Source organism: Schistocerca gregaria, chromosome 7, assembly GCF_023897955.1.
Source record: "Schistocerca gregaria isolate iqSchGreg1 chromosome 7, iqSchGreg1.2, whole genome shotgun sequence".
NCBI classification, from domain to species: Eukaryota; Metazoa; Arthropoda; class Insecta; order Orthoptera; family Acrididae; genus Schistocerca; species Schistocerca gregaria.
Window position 1 is genome coordinate 395,330,210 of NC_064926.1, and position 23,271 is coordinate 395,353,480.

Sequence of the window (23,271 nt, forward strand, 5' to 3'; positions counted from 1 at the left end):
AAAATATGTTGAATGACACATGTGAAACCAATTTGTTTCATTAAAGCCTCAAATGTAGGGGGGGAAACGGTGGAGGCAAAGTTGTACACCTTGTAGAATTTATGGTAATTAAGTCATGATAATTGTGGAAGACTCACTTTTAGTGAAATATTTCGGTTTAATAGTGTGTAGCTTATACCTGCAGGCAAAGAAGGAACACTGTTAATCTTGTATAGTAGAAGAAGCAAGAAAAATGAAACAGGCCTCAAACTGTTGTAGAATGTTTTATCAAATAAATATAATTCACTTTATATGTATGGGTGTTTCAAAAAGAATGGCCTTATTTTGGACAGTAATAATTACAAAACATGGGACATGCAGGCAAGAAAATGTGTGCTGTTTGAATGGATGTGGCCTAGAGTTTCAGAAAATCGCCATTAGATGTCAGTCAATGCGTCATCTCACTCTGCAATCAGTCAGAAGTAAGATGGCGTTAGCTCAACAGAAGGCATTTTGTGTGTGGCAGTTGGGAAAGAGTGAGTCAATGGTTTTGGTCCAGTGTGCTTTTCATTGGCATCTTGGCATTGATTCATTTGCACCCAAAAACATTCATCATCGGTATCAATTTGAAGAGACAGGATGCTTGTGCAGAGGTAAGAGCCCAGGCCAACCTCACACTTCTGATGACACGGTGGAGAGACTCTGCAGGCTTTTGGGCAGAGTGCATGAAAGTCTGCTTGCTACGCAGACAGAGAACTGGGAATGCTTCATGCCTTGTATGACTGACTGGTGAATGTTAAGGCATTGTTTGATCTATAAACCATACAGACTATGATTAGTGCAAGCTCGTCTGTTTGGTGATAAATGGGAACAGATTGACTTCAGCAGTACTCTGGTAGAGGACACGGAAAATGATACAATTTTTACCATGGTTAGTTTTCAGTGATGAAGCAACATTTCATGTTAGCAGCAAAGTAACCCAATGTAACATGAGCGTATGGGGACTTAAGAACCCTTGTTACGTTATTGGGCATGAAAGAGACTCAGCTGAAGTGAACATTTTTTATGCCATTTCTTGTGAAAAAGTGTACAGCCCCTTCATTTTTGAGGAAAACAGTGACTGGAAAGAGCTATATTCAAATGCTGCAGAAATGGCTTTTTCCACAACTTGAGGAGTACTCTGATGACTCCATTTTCCAACAGGATGGAGCTCCACCACACTGGCACAACAACGTATGTCAGTATCTCAATGACACTCTGCTTCAACACTGGATTGGGCGCATGAGACCCAGAGATACTGCACTGCATTCTTGGTCTTCGAGAATGCCAGACCTGACTGTGTGTGATTTTTACTTATGGGGATATATGAAGGAAATTGTGTTCATCTCCTGTTTACCTCATGATACAGCAGAAATGAAGAACGGAATAACAGCCGCCATAACTTTTGTAAAAGCAGATATATTGTGTAGAGTTTATTATCATTTAGACACTGTTCATGCTGCTTATGGTGGACACAAGGAGCATTTGTAGTAGCATACCTAAAACTTTAAGATTTTGTGTGTATTTTGCAATTTATTCCATGTTTTTGAAACACCGTGTGAACAAAAATTCCAAATAATTGGATATTAATAAAATGAACAAGAGCATTGCCAGCCGGTGTTGAGCGGTTCTAGGTGCTTCAGTGTGGAACTGTGCGACCGCTACGGTCCCAGGTTCAAATCCTGCCTTGGGCATGGATGTGTGTGATGTCCTTAGGTTAGTTAGGTTTAAGTAGTTCTAAGTTCTAGGGGACTGATGATGACCTCAGGTGTTAAGTCCCATAGTGCTCAGAGCCATTTGAACAAGAGCATTGAAGAGGCAGAGAGGCTAATAGACACTAGTTTTGATAAATTTAATGAACTTTTTTTAGAAGTCAGGATAATCAGCAGACATGGAAAATATTATTATCTGCACCAAAAGGAAAAGTCACTTGAGAAAACTATAAAATTGTGAGATAGAATAGCATGGGTTAAGAGGAAGGAAAATGAAATTAATATTACAGTACCAAGTTCTTGGAAAAAAGCACAGATCATATCCATGTACAAGGAGGGAAGTATAAGTGATCCACAAAACTGCCATCCAATCCTTGACATTGATTTGTTTTAGAATCTTAGAACATGCTCTGAGCTGAAACATAATGAGATATCTGAAACAGAATGACCTCCTCTGTGCCAACCAGCATAGATTCAAAGAAACATCGATCATGGTATAACATCCCAGCTTCCTCAACCAAATTATAACATTTCAGCTCCTCAACACCAAATTAAAACGTTGCATTAGGAGGTGTCTGCTTCGTGCAAAAGGTCTTGAGTTCATATTGACGACAACAAGTAATTCTTCATTACAGACGTTTATTTACAAACAGAGCTGACAGACTTCACAGACTCAACAACTGACTCTTCGAGCTAACCGCACTACATATCCGAACTGGCAACTGACAACTCCTAGGTGTATTAATATCTTTCCAAACAATGAGAGTCTTTAACAATGTTTTGTTTACAATACGATAGCAATTCACGACCCAAAACTAAATTAGACATTACAGAATTTTAGTACAGATTAAAGTAAGTAAAAGGATCAGTACATATAAATTCTTACAAGCATAATTTCCAAATAGATTTTATAACATTTTTCTACCAGCTTCTGGATAACCTTCACCAGATTTGTACCGATGTTTCCAGAAATATCTTGACATTTGATTCTGGATATTTCTTGAGTGATTTAGAACAACTATTTATATGTAAAATGATTTAAATCATGTTTCAAAACGTAAATAAATCTTTTTAGCAATATTTCTTGATACAAATCGTCTTTCGAAATTAGGTTATGGAACAGTTTTCACAAGTTTTCGTATTTTTGCGATCATAATATAGAATTTCTCCATAGAAAGCTCCAGAAGTGTGCATTAAACGTTCATTTAGAGACTTTCTCTTTAGCTGGTGAGTTTTTAAAAGTATCTTGTCCATATTATACGAAATAATTTAGCTCAAAACAGATAATTTATACAATTAATCAGAGCTACAGCAAACAGTGAGTCTTTCTTTTACAAAATGAAATATAATTACAAAATTGAATGAAAATAGGTTACTAGCACTAATATATATTTACATTAATTCTATTTTTGTTCTTTCTGTGCAAAATGTCCTAATATTGACACAGTACAATATTTAAACATCACCAAAGTTTCCCTTTACATTTTGCATATCTGTATCGACATCCCCTAAAAGTCTACAGTATTGAATACTTCAATATGTCCCAATATGTCCTGTAATGTTACAATGGGAAATCCAACTCGCAGTTTTCACACTGAAAGCTTTTTATCAACACAGTCAGGTAGATGCAGTATTTCTTGATTTCCAAAAAGCATTTGACTCAGTACAACACCTATGCTTATTGTCAAATGCACGATCATATAGGGTGCCAAGTGAAATTTGTGACTGCTTTGAGGACTTTTTGGCAGGGAGAACCCACCATGTTATCTGGGCTGGAGAATCCGTCGTCAGATGTAGAAGTAACTTCAGGCATAAGCCAGGGAAATGTGTTGGGACTCTTGCTCTTCATGTTGTATATTAATTACCTTGCGGACAATGTTAATAAGGAGCTGCATAAATATTTTGTCAGATCTTGATAAGATTCCAAAGTGGTGCACAGATTGGCAAGTTGCTTTAAATTTTCAAAAATGTAAAATTGTTCACAGAACAAAAAACAAAAACATGGTACCCTACAAGAATAATATCAATGAGTTCATACTTAGAATCGTGTAGCTCATACAAATACTTGGGTGTACTTCATTGGGATATGAAATACAACAATCACACAGGCTCAGTAGTGGTAAAGCAGATTTATCAGTTTATTCGTAGAATATTGGAGAAGTGCAATCAGTGTACAAAGGAGAGTGCTTATGAATCACTTATGCAACCAATTGTAGAATATTACTCAAGTGTGTGGGTCCCATACCAGGGTGCCTATTCTGTATCTTTCCGCTGTTGTGCTGATCTTTCGGTGCTCAAGAGCACCGAACGGTCTAGTACTCGAATTAGAGCCCCTGCATTATTCAGTATGCATTTCAGAAGCGATACCATTCGGATCTCGAGAACCGAAGCGCTGTTGTCGGTTCATGTCACTCAAGCCAATCAAAAGAAAGCGGCCGCAGATCTGTGCATGTGAGCTGCAGCGCACACAGCGCCACAAACACAAAGCGGCTAGCAGACGACAGAGGTGTGCTATTCTTCAAAGTACCGAAAATTGTGTTTATGTTGCCATAACATATGACGCCACATTCCATTGAGCTGCGGTACTCACCTTCATTGCTCTTGCCTCCTCTTTAATAGTATCAGGTGCAGTATATCCATTTCCATGATTCTCAGCTGAAATGCATAGAAATTTTTACAGATTCCCTGATCGCATGTTTCCATGCATGCATAATAATGATAGTGTATTTGACTGTATTCTGCAGATTAATTTTAATTTTAATAACCTATAGCCTCAGTTACAACATTTACCTAAAATTTACCTAGATTTCAGTCAGGATAACCCCACATTCTTCAGAGTAAAAGTAACTACCGTTTGTCCATAGTGGACATCGTCAAGCTAAAACTACAAATCCATAAATTATCATCAGACTGTTAAAACTTATCTGAAACTGCCTCAGTCCCACTTCGCGACCGCGATGCGGCAGCCATGAATGCTGTACTGGAACTGACCATAGCGTCATGAGCCCCACCTAGGCGGACACAATACCTTGCGCCTGCGCATAAACTGTGTGATAGTTACTTGTTGGGGCAAGAAGCAAACCTAACTCCTGACCTTGAATTTACCAGTAAAGTGAAATAAAAGGTATAGCTGAGGAAAAGGGTGTATATGTTATCCTGTGCAGAACGTACTTAGGTCGACTATCTTAACATTTGTGAAGTATTCATTGGTCATGATATGAGGAAGATATCATGTGCTTACAAGGTATGGCCTGTCTAGGAAAATTTTGTGCTTAAGCACGAAGTTTAATCACCTAGAAAAAACTTAGGAGTGGGAAGGATAATATAAAGCCAGCATTGTCATTATTATGACTAGGTCTAGAAATTTTTGAGACGTATATGTTAAGCTCTTGCTTAGCTATGGTTACAACGCATGAACGTCCTATTGACTTAGCACACAGATGATCATGATTGAACTTATGAACAAGTCTAAATCTAATCTGTAACATCCGGCAATACGAGCCATATAAAATAGATGGTCATTATTCAAGGTTAGTGTATTTGACCTGAAATGGTCTAAAATCAAGTCAAAACTAATGCATGTGCCTGATTGAGCTTCTTGATGAAGTTATGGTTATGAATTACAGAAAACACTAAAATAGGTGATAATGTGGTGGCAATGGGGTACTTAGTTTGCCTTCATGGATGTGATCCACATACATACTGTAAAATCTTTGTGTGGAACACTGCCATCATAATTCAGGCCTGGTGACCACTGCCACTATTTTATATGGTCCTCCAAAAATTGCTTCTGAGAATTTCAAAGAATAAGAAGATAAACAGAATGTGGTTATAACTCACTCCTAGAGATCTAAATGATTAAGTAGCCCACTTACCTATATGACACATCAACGACTTGGGTCTTAAAAACAAAATTGAAAAAAAGTGTTTTTGAGAGCTCCTGCAGCATCGAAGTTCATAACGTGCATCTTACGAATGAAAATGTTTCTTATATGGTGTTACAGTCTAAAATATTACGGCGGAGATCTATCTTCTCTGTCTATTGTTGTTGAAGATTCATTTACAGATAAATACTTGTGACAAGCAAGAATATGGAGATGACTGCTGCTAGTTACATTCCCAGTAATTGAAGTTGTGTTCTTAGATTCATGAGTAACTGCACACTTGGAAATCGCTACATATTCGGAAAAAATGGTGAATTATTTCTGACAAGAAAAACATAAAGGTCGCTGTCAGTTGCTTCACTCACAATAATTTGATCTCCAGCAATTTCATATTTCGGTTTTTAAACACACAGAAATCACAAAATCATTATTGAGAAAGTGTGGTCTTACATATAAGTAATAACGAATATTGCAGAAAAATCTTACATGAATAACAATGTCTCAAAACATGTTGCATATATGAAGATGAAAAAAAAAAATTTTTTTTCACCCATCCATGCGCAAACCCGTGTCCTTCCGTATTGCATTCCGGCGTGCTAACCTCTTGGCCATGCCAAACAACAGAAGCACAGTGCTCAATTCTCATACTATTGTATAGAGGAACATAGGCTGACTTCGTTGACAAACGGTGCTGTGTTAAGTCATAAATGCATTATAGTTTGGAAGGTTTCCAATATCAGGCTTCACATAACTGCTTTCCATTGTTACTTGAAAGTTGTAAACACAATTCGATAATTACTAAGTAAACCATTTGTGGGGAAAAGTACATAAAGTCACTAGTAATGTCAGTTCACACTCATGCAATATACATAAGCAGAGCTGATATCTTTATATTTAATTATCTTTAAACTCTTATTTGCATTAAAAAACATGTATTTTGAAAGAATATTGACCAAGAACGTTTTTTTATGTAATTATTCACAGTAACAACCTAACCATATTTCTAACAGAGGAAAATAGTCTATTATGAACTCACTTTCCAACCGGATACGTCCTCTGGTGATTCTTTAGTAACACAATCACTAAGTCCAAAACTAAGACTACTAAATATGTTCAAAATAACAAATTATAGGTGTACGTAAACCACTCACCGATTGACAGGGCCACACCGAAATCGAAAACCACTCGGTACAATTGTCGTAAAATCAGTGGGAGGACCGTTCGGTAACAGGTCTCAGAAGCTTACTGAATAGGATACTTCGATAAAGAATCAAAAATGACATCGCTACCGAGAGTAACCTACTACACCGCTCGGTATGAACGATACAGAATAGGGCCCCAGGTAGGGCTAACGGAAGTTATTGAATGTATTCAAAGCAGGGCAGCATGAATGGTCAAGGTTTTTTTGATCCATGGGAAAGTGTCACAGTGATTCTGAAGGATCTAAACCCACAGACTCTTGAAGACAGACATAAACTATGCTGAAAAAGTCTAGTAACAAAGTTTCAAGAGCTGGCTTTGAATTATGACTCTAGGAATATACAACAACATGAGATTAGAATAACTGCAATATACATCAAGGCATTCAGACAATCATTCTTCCTGCACTCTATACATGAATGTAATGGCAAGAAACCCTAATAACTGATATAACCGGACATAACTTCTGCCGTGCACTTCACAGTGGTATGCATAGTGTGGATGTAGAAGTAGATATAATTGTTCAGATGATCATGAAAAAGTAAAACTCAGTAAAGAAAATGAAATAGTTGACTAAAATAAAAATGATTGAACTTAATTAAAGAATCTGAAATTGAAGGCCATTTAAAGAGAAAGATTCATTAATTTATTTAAAAATTGCTTGTACATTAAGAGGTTTTCTTACTTTTATACTGGGTGACTATAATTAAAGTGCAGCTACTCACAGAAATCCAGTGCAAGCTGTAACTATCTTATTGCAGTGACACTTGGGAGAGATTCCAATGCATTAATGCAGAACTTCTTTGTGCTGGAAAAAATTAGTTCCAATTTTTGCCACCAGGTTCAAATTTAGCTCTGTGAATGCAAGAGATGTATAGAAATATTTCCATATTTGATAGATTACGAATGGGATGCGGGCAGAAAAGGTCAAACAAATGAGAAAGGCATAAAGTTAATTGTATTATTAACCACTGCTTACACAGTTTGTTTGATATGAGCGTTGGAGATTGTGGTGAAATGCTGTATGGTGCCAGATATACACCTTGTGACCAACATAAATCAGTTATGCATTAATGGATTAGCATATCTATCAAGTTTCTCAGTCATATGATAATTACAGGCTACACTTTACCTCTGTGAGTAGCTGAACTTTAATTGTAACCATCCAGTACAACTACACAGTTCAGAAAAGGTGGTGGGGAGGGGAAAGATCCAGGGGGCTCGGGTAGTGAAGCAACCATTGAAATCAAGTGTGTTATCTTCAGATGCCTGTTGTGCCACAGGGTGGTCTACTTTGCTCTTGGTCACAGACTGTACTGCGTTTGACTGCTATTATCCCATTCACACCAAAAAATCACTCCCGCAGAGCCTGGCCACCCGGTTAGTGTGTAACTGCAATGACAAAATGCCCTTTCTCAGTATGTTGAGGGTCTCACTAAAACCTGCACAGATGGGCTTTACCCCCAGACTTGGTCCACTGCTTCCCCTCAAACCCCAATCCTCCCACTGGCCCCAAGAATGAGCCACAAAGGAGTGTCCCCTTGATCACCCAGTACCACCCTGGACTGGAACAACTGAACCACATCCTTCGCTAGGGCTTTGATTGCCTATCATCATGCCATGAAATGAGGGACATTCCGCCCAAGATACCTCCCACCCTTCCTAAAATGGGGTTCTGTCACCCACCCAACCTCAACAGCATTGCTATGGTAGCAGCCCTGTAAACAGCTAAAGCTACCATGGGATAAAAAATGAGATATTACCTCCTAGTCTGTGCACAATATGTCCATTGACATACACACATCAGCATTACCATTTGCAATGGTGCTATGAGTGTAGGAAGTGGACCAATGAAGAATGGGGTCACATGCTCTTCTTGGATGAGAACAAATTCAGGCTGAGTAGCGATTCTGAATGTTCCCTCATATGGTGGAGGTGCGAATGCGTAATGCACTCAGGAACATTGTCGAACATGGTTGTTTTGGTGGTCCAGCTGTTACGGAGTGGGGAGGTATAATGTCACTTGGGGATACTGACTTCCCAATCTTTGAAAATGATACACTGATCGGACAACATTATTGTGACACTGTATCCCTTCCCCACATACCTCATTTCGGTGTTGCATTCGGCCCTGACTTCTTTTTAATGCATGACAGTGTCCAACCACATTAGATAGGGGAGATGGAGCAGCCCTTGGAACGAGAGGATATTCGACCAGTTGACTGGCCTGACCGTTTCCCCAACTTAAAGCACATCGAGTACATGTGGGATGCATTAGGGAGATGTATTGCAACATGTCCACATTCACAGCAAACATCCAACAGTTGTCAGCTGCATTGTTGGAGGAATGCAATGCCCTACCACAAGAACTCCTTCCCAACATTGTGGCCAGTGTGGAAGCACATTGCAGCGACATCCATTGCTGTCTGTGGTGATCATACAACCTATTAAGATCCATGTCCCACCTTTTGCAATGTCCAAGGGACCATCCTAAAGTACGGTGACTTAGTGTAGTTATTGTTTTCGAATAAAAATTTTCAGTTTGTCTCACCAGATTTTTTGTTCAGTTACTTTCTGTAATGTATTTTAGCATTTCTTTCCCTGTAGGTTCCAAGTTTCGTTGAGCTATGTTATTTGCCTGTGACACAATGTGCAAGTTACTTCCGCTAAGTTTCGTACAGCAGTGTACAAGTATGTAGGGGTAATACTGAGGAGCTGTATTAAATAGGACAGTCACATCAAATCATTAGCATGGAGGGGGAATGGAAGACAGATTGTCACACCTCGAAATGAAAGTCTATAAGATACGCAACTGTTGACTTCTAGAATTTTGTTTTAGTGTTGGGAGTCAAGGAGGCATGACAATAGAAATTGAACAAATTGGAAGAGAGCCTACTATGATCATAATAGGTTAGTATAGATCATACAAAAGTCTAACAGAATTGTTCCAGGAACTTGAATGATGATGATGTATTCTTGCAAAATTGTGTTGGGAAAATTTAGAGAATCTGTATTTGGAGAAGACTATGCGACCAGTATGCTTGCCATTACCATATATCCCATATAGGGATCATGAGAATAAGATATGAGACATTAGAGCAGGTAGAGAGACAGTCATTTTTCCCTCTCTTGATATGCAAATGGAATATGACAGAAAATCAGTAACATTTGTATGAAATACTTTCTGCCACACACTGTACGGTGACCTGTGGAGAATATATGTAGATGAAGATATCTCTCACTGAAAATTTGTTAATTTGTGGGACCTTGTGTATTAAAACATTTTGTAATTAAAATTTGTTTGATTGTCTGTGTGAAGGCTCATTTTAAAGAAACTACTATTATTGTATTGATGTTTTTGTTTGATACTTCTCATGATCACTGTGGATTCTTTTGTGTAAATCTTATGTATTAATGATGTGTTCTTTTGAAACAGATAAATTTGCTTTATCAAGATATGCTGCGTAAGCGACAAGAAATTGAACGCCTTGCACGCGCTGGGAAGTTTAAGTATGAATATGACAGTGATGAGGAGACTGATGGAGGTACTTGGGAGCATAGATTACGGATGGCTGAAATGGAAGCCACGCAGTTGTGGGCTGAAGAACTGACTAAAAAGGCTGAAGGAAAGCATCATATTGGTGATTTCTTGCCACCAGATGAACTGGAACGCTTTATGGAAAAGGTTTGTAATTGATTTAGCTCCTGAAACATATGGTGAGCAATTGTTAAGAGTTCTCACCTTTCAGAGTTAATGCCATGAGGATGTTGAGCTGCTACTCCTGCTGTTTTGGCGTGTGCTGTTCTAAAACTGTAAAGAAACACACATTGTAATTTTGGTACACATTCATAATTTGTATCACTGACAAATAGCAACAAGATGGTATTTAAATGATACTGATTTTTTTAAAGATGTAAATATGTCACTGCTAAATATTATTCTAAAATGAACTTTGTATTTATTGTCTTCTGCTCTCTTATTTGTTTATGGATTTTGCAGTACAAATTATACAAAATATATCTCTGTGAAAACAGTTTACAAGGTTGATTGGGTTTGAAAGTGGCTTTTCATAACTGAAGACTAATATGTATTACAACATAAGATTGGGTTATTCACCTTCATATGACTCTTTTGTGACTTAAGTTTAACAATATGGCATGTTTTATGTTCAATGGGTTCACAGCATGACATGTACAAAGTAATGAGAAACAATCCTTTAAAAAAAAACAATACTTTTAGAGATAATTTCCTGGAGTACCAATTATTATTTGTTCAGTAACTTGTTCACTTCCTCAACCCCCCTCCCCCCCCCCCCAAAATCTTGAAGACCCCTTCCTCCTTTGCTCCCTTGGACGTCCGTACATTCCCTGACTGCCCCCTCATGAGCACACGTGACTGCTGCCGCCTCCCCCCCACCCACCCACCCCAACTTAATGTGCCTGGACACCCCCTCATTGCTCTTGTGCCCCCAACCCCTCCCAATTGCTCGCATACCCCTTCCCTGCCTCTCGTAGCTTGCACGCACCCTCCGTGCCTTTCATAGCTCACACACCCCTCCCTCCCTATAGTTACCCACACACCCCCTCCACGCCCCTTATTGCTCGCACACCTCCTCCCTGCTGCTCGTTGCTCATGCGTTCCTTCCCCCCCTCTCATTACTCGCACGTCCATTCCCCCCCCCCCCCCAGTGCTCACATGCCCCCTCCCCACCCCAATGGCATGTTGTTCCAAAGGAACATTGGCTGCATATTTGAGGTGGAGGTATAGCTACAGAACAGTTTAATATTGGATATGTTACAGTGTGACGCTTACTATAAATACGTATACATGTACGTTTTTAAAAAATTTTGTAAGAAGTTTTCTTTACTATTATATAAGGCTGCAGCATAGTAACATTTAATGGCTAATTTTTTTTTAAGTGTCAAACATAAATCAATAATAGAGGAAGCATTGATCCACAGACAGGCTCAATGAAAAGACTGCTAAACATTTAAGCCTTCAGCCAGAGGGCCTTCAGAAATAGAAAACACAAGCACATCTCACACACACGTTGGATACAGTCTGTGACCACTGTGAACACTATGAAAAACTGTGATCACAATTACTTAATTTTGACAATATTCTGCTGTTCTGTTAGCAATGAATAGCCTGTATCCTGAGGATGGAAAAAATATCGGCGGTATTTGATTGATAATCACCCGAAAATTTACTGTGCATTTCATGTTGAGGGCAGGATGATAAATATGTCGAGGCTGTTAATCTTCATTCTAACATAAATGTCTGGCAGGACAAACTTAACTGCCACTCATTGAATCACTGTACGTAAAAACCACACACACACACACACACACACACACACACACACACACACACTCACACACACACACACAGAGAGAGAGAGAGAGAGAGAGAGAGAGAGAGAGAGAGAGAGAGAGAGAGAGAGAGGGGGGGGGGGGGGGGTTCCTCATGATTGATTGTCACCACTATTAGATTCGGAGCATGTGGCTTTCTTATACTTGTATACAGATTATTCTTATGTTTTTTTTTCTGTGAACCAAGTAATGGATGAAATCAACACATTCATTTATAAACTGCTTCAGTTTAAATGGAAAGCTGACCAGCATAGCAGAGTGCCATAAAAGGGCTTTTCATGGGTCAAATATAATGCTAGGTTTCTTTTTTAGTTTCAGGCCTTGAAGGAAGGTCGAGAACCAGATTTATCTGATTACAAAGAATACAAACTTAAGGAAGACAACATAGGTTTCCAGATGTTGCAGAAACTTGGTTGGACGGAGGGCCAAGGTCTTGGCTCTGATGGAACTGGAATAGTTGATCCCGTTAACAAGTATGTTGAAATATTTTGAAATACAAGTACACCTAAATTGATTATTTACAATATACTAGTGGTTTACTTATATTCTAACATAAACAAACCTTGTGTATTTACATGGTACAATGTACACCCCAACACTTTTATGAAAAGAGACTCTTACCACAAATCCTTATGCTCATACATGATTCAGTGACTATTTTATTTATTTATTTACTCTACATTATAATCAATTATATAATTTTCTGTACAAGGTCATATTTGCTGCCTAATTGGTGTTTGTAGATTTAGTTTAAATAAAATAATAACTCTGTGGCTACAATATAGCAAAAATTATTAGTATTATTATTATTATTATTATTGTTGTTGTTGTTGTTGTTGTTGTTGCTATCCCTATTTAATGCTGCTACTATATCTACCTCTGCCATTATTATCTGTTATATGTAACTATAGAAAATATTCTTGCTGTTTAACGGCTTTTGCATTGTAGATTCTTCCGTCATTCAGTGGCCCCCTAGTCCATTCACTGTTGGCTCAGTGGGCACTGCAGAGGACACTGGGAAGGAATCTGAAATCTTCATCCATTTCAATTAAGGATGCATTCTTTCTTTGTCTGAGCATTTTACTCCTGGATGCAGTCTTTCTTTGCCTGCCCATTTTCCTCCTGAGCTCCCTGGTCACTTTTGAAAATCCTTTCGATGATAGACAGCGCAAACTTCGTTAATCCATTTTGTTAAATTTTAGATCAGCAACAAAACAGTTTCTTAAAAGAATAGTAGAAAGTCACACAGGTAAAGGTGCTAAATGCGTAACTACTTTCTAGAAGACATGTTATTGACAGATTAGGGAAATACTTGCACTTCCAAATCTCTCTTTGATAATGGAGTTATTTGTTATTGGAATTAAGGGGTTTCCACAAACAGACGGAGTTTGAGGTTTTAATTGCCTACCATCACATTGTTCCTAGGGCACACTGTCTTATTCAGTGTCGATCTTTGCTGTGTGACAACCCATGTCATCCTATCTAGGATTCTTTCAGCATGGAGACCTGTACTTCAATATTGCTGCTGTTCCAGTAGTGCAGGGGGAATATATTGGTTTAGATGATGATGTGCCTCCCAACCCATTTTGGACACAGCATAATCAATATTGTTGAGGATCTGCTAGGTTAACTTGTGGTTAGTGTTCCCAAATTATTTTTAACCAGATTCAGTACCTTTTCCAAATGCCACTCAAAAATTAAGGATCAATGAGTCAAACTCAGGACACATTGAATTACTGTTGATATAGGCTTAATAATGATTTATTTTCACATAAACTACCACACCACTGATGAGAAATTAAAAGCAGAATTGCTTATTCAATTTAGATGTAAATAAACACAGATGTCACACATTCTGCATTGAAGATGATGATACATGCTCCTGGTCCTTCAGTTCTTTGTAATGGTGTGTATTTGCTCTAAGAATTTATTTTTGCTAAGTATCAAATTGTAGAAGCCCATATAAATCAGGAAAACAAACACAGTTTTTATCTTTGTCAGAGCTTTTGTTATTTCTAATTTGAGTCTGTTTTTATCTGCTCACAAGCTTTAATTGCATTTCAATAGCTGCATTAGAACCTAGAATAGCTAGTGAAAATTTGATTGAGCTTTTAAAACGTTCGTTTTGCTTTTTGTGAAAATCAGTAAAAATTCCATGCTATTTTTCATTAAACCTAACATTTGATTTAATATTACATCCAGCAGTTAACTCCCTCCCCTGCGTATCCGGGGATAAGAATAGGCATGCGGTATTCCTGCCTGTCATAAGAGGCATTTATGTAATGGTCCCCTGTAGGGTTTGACCTCCATACTTCCAAATTTTTCTGAAGAGTGAGCCAGTTGGCGAAAGGAGCCTTCATGGTGCATCGTGTGCATCGTGCATTGAGATGTTTCACCCCCTTGTTCATTGGCTTATTGCAGTCCTGCTCATTCTCCATCTCTTGGGCGAGGATATATTCCTGGGTGCGGTTTCTGCCATGCACTATGCAGTGGCGCTTTCTGCACCGATGATGATCATGGACTTCTTTGCGCCTGATATCCAGCATGGTAGCCAGTCCAAGGACTCACTTCAATGTGCAGAAGTATGATCCCCAATCATTCCCCTCCCTGTCCACACCATGGAAGGGGGTAGGGGGTGAAAGGCTAAGGATGGCAGAGAGACTTATTCACCCCAGTTCCTAGTTTGTACAAGAGCTGATGGGGAGTCTTTCATGGCGATGAAGCCTCAGTTATTTGTTGAGCATTTAGAGGACAAGTTTGGAGAGGTGGAGGGTTGGTCCAAAATGCGCTCTGGGGCAGTTTTGTTAAAAGCAGCATCCTCCACCCAGTCACGGGCATTACTCGCTTGTGACAGGTTGGGGGATATTTCTGTTACCATCATGCCCCATAAGAGGTTAAATATGGTCCAGGGCATTATATTCCGCAAGGATCTTATTTTGCAGTCTGATGATGAGAAAGCTTTTGACAATGTTGACTGGAACGATTTTTACCATCCACGCTGCCCTCCAATACTAAATCGGTGATCCCTTGATGCCTCAGAACATGTCCTACCAACCGATCCCTTCTTCTGGTCAAGTTTTGCCACAAGCTTCTCTTCTCCCCAATCCGATTCAATACTTCCTCATTAGTTATGTGATCTACCCATCTAATCTTCAGCATTCTTCTGTAGCACCACATTTCGAAAGCTTCTATTCTCTTCTTGTGCAAACTATTTATCATCCATGCTTCACTTCCATACATGGCTACACTCCATACAAATACTTTCAGAAACGACTTCCCGACACTCAAATCTATACTCGATGTTAACTGATTTCTCTTCTTCAGAAACACTTTCCTTGCCATTGCCAGTATACATTTTATATCCTCTCTACTTCGACCATCATCAGTTATTTTGCTCCCCAAATAGCGAAACCCCTTTACTACTTTAAGTGTCTCATTTCCTAATCTAATTCCCTCAGCATCACCCGACTTAATTTGACTACATTCCATTATCCTCATTTTGCTTTTGTTGATGTTCATCTTATATCCTCCTTTCAAGACAAAGTCCATTCTGTTCAACTGCTCTTCCAAGTCCTTTGCTGTCTCTGACAGAATTACAATGTCATCGGCGAACCTCAAAGTTTTTATTTCTTCTCCATGCATTTTAATACTTACTCGGAATTTTTCTTTTGTTTCCTTTACTGCTTGTTCAATATACAGATTGAATAACATCGGGGAGAGACTATAACCCTGTCTCACTCCCTTCCCAACCACTGACTCCCTTTCATGTCCCTCGACTCTAATAACTGCCATCTGGTTTCTGTACAAATTGTAAATAGGCTTTCGCTCCCTGTATTTTACCTCTGCCACTTTCAGAATTTGAAAGAGAGTATTCCAGCCAACATTGTCAAAAGCTTTCTCTAAGTCTACAAATGCTAGTAACGTAGGTTTGCCCTTCCTTAATCTAGCTTCTAAGATAAGTCGTAGGGTCAGTATTGCCTCACGTGTTCCAACATTTCTACGGAATCCAAACTGATCTTCCCTGAGGTCGGCTTCTACTAGTTTTTCCATTCGTCTGTAAAGAATTCGCATTAGTATTTTGCAGCTGTGACTTATTAAACTGATAGTTCGGTAATTTTCACATCTGTCAACACCTGTTTGCTTTGGGATTGGAATTATTATATTCTTCTTGAAGTCTGAGGGTATTTCGCCTGTCTCATACATCTTGCTCACCAGATGGTAGAGTTTTGTCAGGGCTGGCTCTCCCAAGGCCGTCAGTAGTTCCAATGGAATGTTGTCTACTCCCGGGGCCTTATTTCGACTCAGGTCTATCAGTGCTCTGTCAAACTCTTCACCCAGTATTGTATCTCCCATTTAATCTTCATCTACATCCTCTTCCATTTCCATAATATTGTCCTCAAGTACATCGCCCTTGTATAGACCCACTATATACTCCTTCCACCTTTCTGCTTTCCCGTTGCTTAGAACTGGGTTCAGGAACCACACGTTTTTCTGGCCTCTCAATAGATACCCCTCCGTTGCGGTTGCACCTACGGTACAGCTATCCGTATCGCTGAGGCACGCAAGCCTCTCTACCAACGGCAAGGTCCATGGTTCATGGGGGGAGGATCAAGCCTATATCCCTCCCCCAATGCGGTACTTTAAGTGCTTGAGGTTCGGCCATGTCTTTCCACTGTAATTCCATTGTCACATGTCGAGATTGCATCAGTCAGCTTGCTCGCCAGACTGGAGGATTTTACAGAAAGAGAGGAAAATCATTGAATATAAGACCCTGGACCAACTGACCTACACTGAGGCAAAAAGAAAATCTGGAAGGCTCCATCCGATATGCATGCATGACAATGTCTTATGCCGCCGCTACAACTGCAGTTCCATCCCCATCCGTTGCACGGATTCTGGTCTACTCTCAGCGCTGTAAGACTACACCTGCCCTCTTGATGGTGGGGTGCGCTTCCCTCCCTAATGCTCCTCCACTACTACTTGAAGAGCAATTCCCCTGCCCCTCCCCCCAACCATCCTGGATGTCCGTCCCCAGTTATAAGCTGGAGAAGCTTTGGCTCCTCTTGCTCGGAATGGGTCCATTGGGTCCCTTCTTTCCCAGGATTCTCCTAGTGGGAAGTATGACGCCCGCCAGTGGCTGAAGTGTCCAGAAGCAGCTGGTTGTAGGGCTTCACAATCCTCTTCAGTTCCGGAGACTGAATGCGTGAAGCTCTCCCAGCCAGAGAAACCAAAGGAGCAACGAGAACAGTAAGAAAAGAATACCCCTAATACCAAGGAGATTGCGGTCGCATCCTCACCACCACTGTTACCTACCAGCTCTGCGTCTGAGGATGAGATGAAGATTCTGGTACCCACTGAGGACCTCAATCTCACCTCTGCCTCAGACGTGATGGTTCTAGATTCAGGCTCTCCTTCGGTGGCAGTAGATGACTCGGTGGCATAATCTGCCTACTCGATCCCTACACGCCTTTTTTGGCCACGGACAATGTCGTTATTCAGTGAAATTGCAGCTTCTTTTTTTTTTTTTTTTTTTTTTTTTTATTTTATTTTTTTTCCCCCCCACCATCTTGTTGAGCTCCGACAAGTTATCAGCCTTCACCATTTCTTCTGCATTGCTCTCCAGGAAACTTGGTTTCCAGTTATGCGAACACCCACCCTCTGTGGCTCTTGGGGTTGTTATAAGAATCAGACAGCTTATGAGAGGATATCTGGTGGAGTCTGCTTCTACACCCTTAACTCTATTTACAGCGAGTGTGTCCCTCTTCAAACGCATTTAGAGGGTGGACACCTCAGGCTGTTACTGTCTGCAGTCTATCTTCCACCAGATGGTGATGCCCCACAGCATTTATGGGCTGTGCTGATAGCCCAACTGCCGCCACCTTTTCTGTTAATGGAGAAACTTTAACGCTCATAACCCTTTGTGGGGTGAATTGGTGGCAAAAGGCCGAGGCACTGTCCTTGAGCAAGTGTTGGCACAGCTCAACATTTCTCTCTTAAATAATGGTGCCTCCACACATTTTTGTGTGGTGCATGGCACGTACTCAGCCATCGGCCTTTCAGTTTGCAGCACTGGCGTTCTACCATCCGTCCACTGGCATTTGCATGACAGCTTGTGTGGTAGTGACTACTTTCCAATCATTCTGTCACCTTCACTCTTTTAGGTGCCTTCCCAGATGGGCTTTGAATAAAGCTGATTAGGACTCGTTTGCCTCCATTGCCACTGTAGAGCCTCTTTCTCATGACACCCTTAATGTAGTGGTTCACATGCTCTGTCTAGTAATGACAACTGGTTTTTCAGTCACTGAGAAGAGACAATAATTTTGGAATCCACATAAAGTGCAAATGTAAACGAACAGCTATACGAAACTTCCAGTGACTAAGTTTTAGAAAATAAATCTTTCTCACCAATAAATTTCTGGTTAAGCTTAAAGACGGAGTTTCCAGTGCCATCAAATAAAGCAGTAACAAGTTATTACGTGTCTTGTCCACATACCTGTACAAAAAGGCCTTTCCTTCTTACATGTGTATAAAAAATAAAACCAGAAACAAACTTAAAAGCGCTTGAAACTGTCTTTACCTTCTGTGGATCCTGATTTCAAAGTTATGTCACATGCAAAGCAGACGGATCTTCCTCAACAAATTCTGAGGAAATGTTGAGCTAGTTAATTTCCTACTTGAAACTTTCAAATTAACAGAAAAGTGTAAAATACTTTAATATTGCATATTATACCTATCCATTCCGCAAAAGCTTCACCAGACCTTTTGATGTGTGCAGGTGAAATATAAAGCATTATAAAAGCATTAGGGCTATTAAACTCTTTGCTTTGTATTCAGTTACTTCCATGTTACTGTAAGTTCTTTTTTGTGTTATGTCCATGATTTCACATTACACATTATTTTTCTTTGTAAAGGATCAAGAGCACCTTGTTCCTATCATATCAAACCTTCATGATTATTAAAGGAGTGCCAATGATTCAGAAAGCAATTCCATGCTTCTGTGGCCAGTCTTCCCAGCACTTCCCTGTTCCGCCAAGTCCTGTTGACATCCCGGCTTGGCCATGTACCCAAACGAACCGTGTGTCTCTATGGCACATCGCTGCCTGTGCGCTCAGTTGCTGATACACTTGAACTTGACTACCCAAGGTGTGGACAACAGGACAAAGCAGTCAGCCACAGCTGGGCTCGAGCAGAGAAATGTGGCGCGACTCACGACTCTGTTAACAATCATATTGTTTGGACCTTAAGTGATTTTAAAACAATGACCTGATCAGATGAGTCCTTGTTTCAGTTGGTAAGAGCTGATGTGGTAGGGTTTATGTGTGGTGCAGACCACACAAGTCACGGACCCAGGTTGTCAACAAGGCGCTGTGTAAGCTGGTGTTAGTCCATAATGGTATGGGCTGTATTTACCTATAATTGACTGGGTCTTCTGGTCCAACTGAACCAATCATTGACTGGAAATGGTAATGTTTGGCTACTTGGAGACCATTTGCATCCATTCATGGACTTCATGTTTCCATGACAGTGCACCATGTTACTAGACCGCATTTGTTCACGATTAGTTTGAAGAACATTCAGGACAATTCAAATGAATGATTGGCCACCCAGATTGCACGACATGAATCTCTTCAAACATTTATGGGACGTGATCAAGAAGTCAGTTCATGCACAAAATCCTGCACTGGAAATACTTTCACAATTATGGATAGCTATAGATGCAGTGTGGCTCATTATTTTTGCAGGAGACTCCAATGACATTTTGAGTCCATGCAATGTCAAGTTGCTGCATTATGCCAGGCAGGAGGAAGTCTGCCATGATATTAGGTGGTGTCCCATGACTTTCGTCACCTCAATGTAAAAAGCTGTGGTGATAGCGTTAAATTGAGTAAGATCCACTCACTTTCCACCTCCTTTACACAGTGGATGAAGTATTTAACTGGCTTGAAAGGAGTTGAAGGATGATAAAGGAGAGTAGATTTTTTTGAAAAAACCTTCAGGTTGATAGGACACTTATCAAGGGATAGGAGGTAGGATTTTAATGCTTGGGAAAAATCAGTGACTCTTTCAACTGCTGGTTTTATCACAACTTAAAAGTCTCTTGCATTTTACTTCAGTGAACTCACAGAAAGCTGTTAAGTTTTAAACACCTGCAGCATAAATATGTAAATGTTGGTAGATTTAACCAATTGTGGTTGGTATATCAGTGGGTAAACCCACTGTTGACAGTTTGAGTTGCATTGAGCACAGTATGAACATGACATCCTACACCTATTAATCATCATCACTCTTTATGCACCTTAAAATAAAGACAGTTTTTACCTTTCCTTCTCTTTCCTCCATAATTGGTATTTGTGGTGTCAGCCAACATTATCAGTTGAGATGGCCAAGTAGTTTGCACACTGGACTTGTATTCAGAAGGACAGTAGGTTTTTTCTGGTCTTCCTACAGCACTTAAAGCAAAAGCCAGTTTTTGACTTATTTTCCCCATGTTGCCCTATTCTGAGTTCGTTGTTCCATCTCTAATGGCCTTGTTGTCAACTTCATGATAATCACTAATCTTTCTTCCTTTCTTCGTCCTTTTAGCTAGAATCGCTACAACCTCTTTCTTAAGATAGAACTTTTCCAACACCTCTAAGAAGTCAGATGCTTTGCACCTCCAACACCATGGTTCACCAACTCCAACACTCACAGTATGATGCCTTCCATGAACTTGAAACACATGTTATGCGCCACTTTGTAATATGCAAATCTGGTTTCTTACACCAACAGTTTCTTATCCATATCTGAATCTATCACTGACAAGTGATTAACTTTTGATCTTGAGGAGTTAACTTCAAATCAGGTCTATGCTTGTTGGACTTACTTTTATTGAAGATATCAATCACAGCCATTGTCTCTGTGCGGTAACCTGAGCAGCCTCAGATTAAGACCATTGTATCACCTCTTTTTCCTATATTGGAGGAACTCTGGAACTCACTTTTCATTATGGTGCTCGGCTCCTTCGGGGATCATGTTTTTATCTCATCAGTGGTGTCAAAACGACGCCATTTTATGGGTGTCTTCAGCCTCAAGAGTAGAAAGAAATCACAGGGGATTGTCAGGTGAATATAGTGCTGAGGCAACATAACAGTTTCATTTTTTCTGAAAAATCATGAACAGTCACTGATGTGTGAGTGGGAGCACTAACAAATGGAATTTCCACAAGTGGTTTTTCCAGAATTCTAGTAGTTTTCTGCAGGTTGCTTCGTGTGAACAGTGCACAACTTTCAGGTAGTATTCCTTATTGACCATAGGACCATGAGGTAGAAACTCATTGTACACTGTCCCATTGTAATCAAAGAAAAAAGTCAGAAGAACCTTAACATGCGATCAAACTTGTTTATCTTTCCCCCCCAGGCCGTTTCCATTCAGATAATTGGACCTTGGTTTCAAAATCATACCAGTATACCCATGTTTCGCCATCTATTGTAACGTTCTTGAGAAGTTCTCTATTAGTGTTGACTTCCATCAGCAATTTCTGAGCAATATCTTGTGATGTCATTTTTGGTCAAAATTCAGTAATTTCAGAACAAATTTTGCTGCTACCTGTTTCATACCCAAACTATTAAAAAAAATACAAAAAAGTGACATCATCAGCAAATTCTCTGATAATGATTCAGAGACTTACCTGAATCATTTTCTTAGTTTCTTTCACATCGTCATCAGTAATTGCTGTGCTAGGGCATCCAGAGCAGTTTTGGTCTTTGACATCTTCTCAACCTTCTTTGAAAAGTTTATACCAATCATAAACTTTTACTCACAGTAGATCTGCCAAAAGCCACAGTCAGCATTCCTAATGCTGCGCTGCACTTCATTTCAGTTTTCAAGCAAAATTTAATGTACATTCTAGGATCCATTTTTTTCTAAAGTAAAAATTCATGGAGAGCTTAAACACTCAAACCTTTCCGACTGTCAACAATAAACTAAATATTCAGAACAGCTGAAAATGCTAGTGTACATCAGCAGCATGTGTTCCAACAAGATAAAAAAAAAATTGTATGTCAGATGTATAAAGCTCGCAAAATGAATTCCCTTGTGATTTTCAGTTGTCAACTATTCTGATTGCTCTACAATCGGATTGTACTGGGGGGCTCCTGTGGCATCAGTCAGCAATTATCAAAGGGTGGTGCACTTTGATAGGGTGACACAGCAGTATTGGGCTCTTTCTCCTATGAAGAGATTTCTGATTTGTCTTATCTCCTAAGTTGTTTGTGAATGTAAGGTGTTTAGTGCCATAGATAGACACATCACATTGTTCACCAACTGCAGCTGACGTTTACCAAGCTATGCCTTGTTATGTTGCATATTTGTTTGACAAATCTTTCTCATTACTGCCTAGAATTGCACTCTGGATGCTTGTGTGGGTAAAGTGGGTTTGTAGCTGTCCATAGCTAGACTTCTTGTAAATCGTTACAGGCAAAGACTCTCATAGTACCTTCAAAAAGACTACAGCTGATTTCCTGCCCATCTGTCTCCACTTATACTTTATATACAATGGTCTTTTTTAACTGTACATTAAACAGTGAACTCTCTATCTTCTTTGAGAGCTGCACAGTCAGTAATGGTATATTGGCCAAATGCTTATTATGTGCTTTGAGGCATCATCAGGCACAATCAGCTGTCCTATTAGGTCTCCTGTGACTAAACTTTCACTTAAAAAAATGTATTGAGCATAACACTGTTCTGACAAGAAGTAATTCAAGAGTCTCTTGGTTTGTCCCAAGTCAAGCAAACTACAAAGGTACCTGCCATTGACATATTCCTCAGTCCTGACATACACTTGATATGTGACTCAATGAGCAAGGATACCACCAATTGTATTACACATGTAATCAGTCCTAAATCATGTATCAATTTAGGAGAGTGTCTGATGTTCACAGTTGAGATAGTTTGTGTATTGCCAACTTTCTTTGTCATGTAACATCATGATTGAAATTTGCATCATGAGACCATTTCTCATGGAAAAGGCTGCGAGTTAAATAGATACGTAATAAGGAACTTTAGATTGTTTACCTGAAGGAGTGAGTGAGACTTGCTGGAGAAAA

The 23,271-nt window shown here is 39.6% G+C and overlaps 1 protein-coding gene across 1 annotated transcript in view; it reads left to right on the top strand.

Moving 5' to 3' along the window:
• The window catches only part of LOC126281233 (SURP and G-patch domain-containing protein 1), a 148,748-nt gene that overhangs the window by 105,609 nt on the left and 19,868 nt on the right, over positions 1-23,271 (top strand). Inside the window, exons 11-12 of the mRNA XM_049980004.1 lie at positions 10,251-10,499; positions 12,500-12,660. Of these exons, the coding sequence (XP_049835961.1) occupies positions 10,251-10,499; positions 12,500-12,660 (410 nt within the window). The remainder of the gene's footprint in view (positions 1-10,250; positions 10,500-12,499; positions 12,661-23,271) is intronic.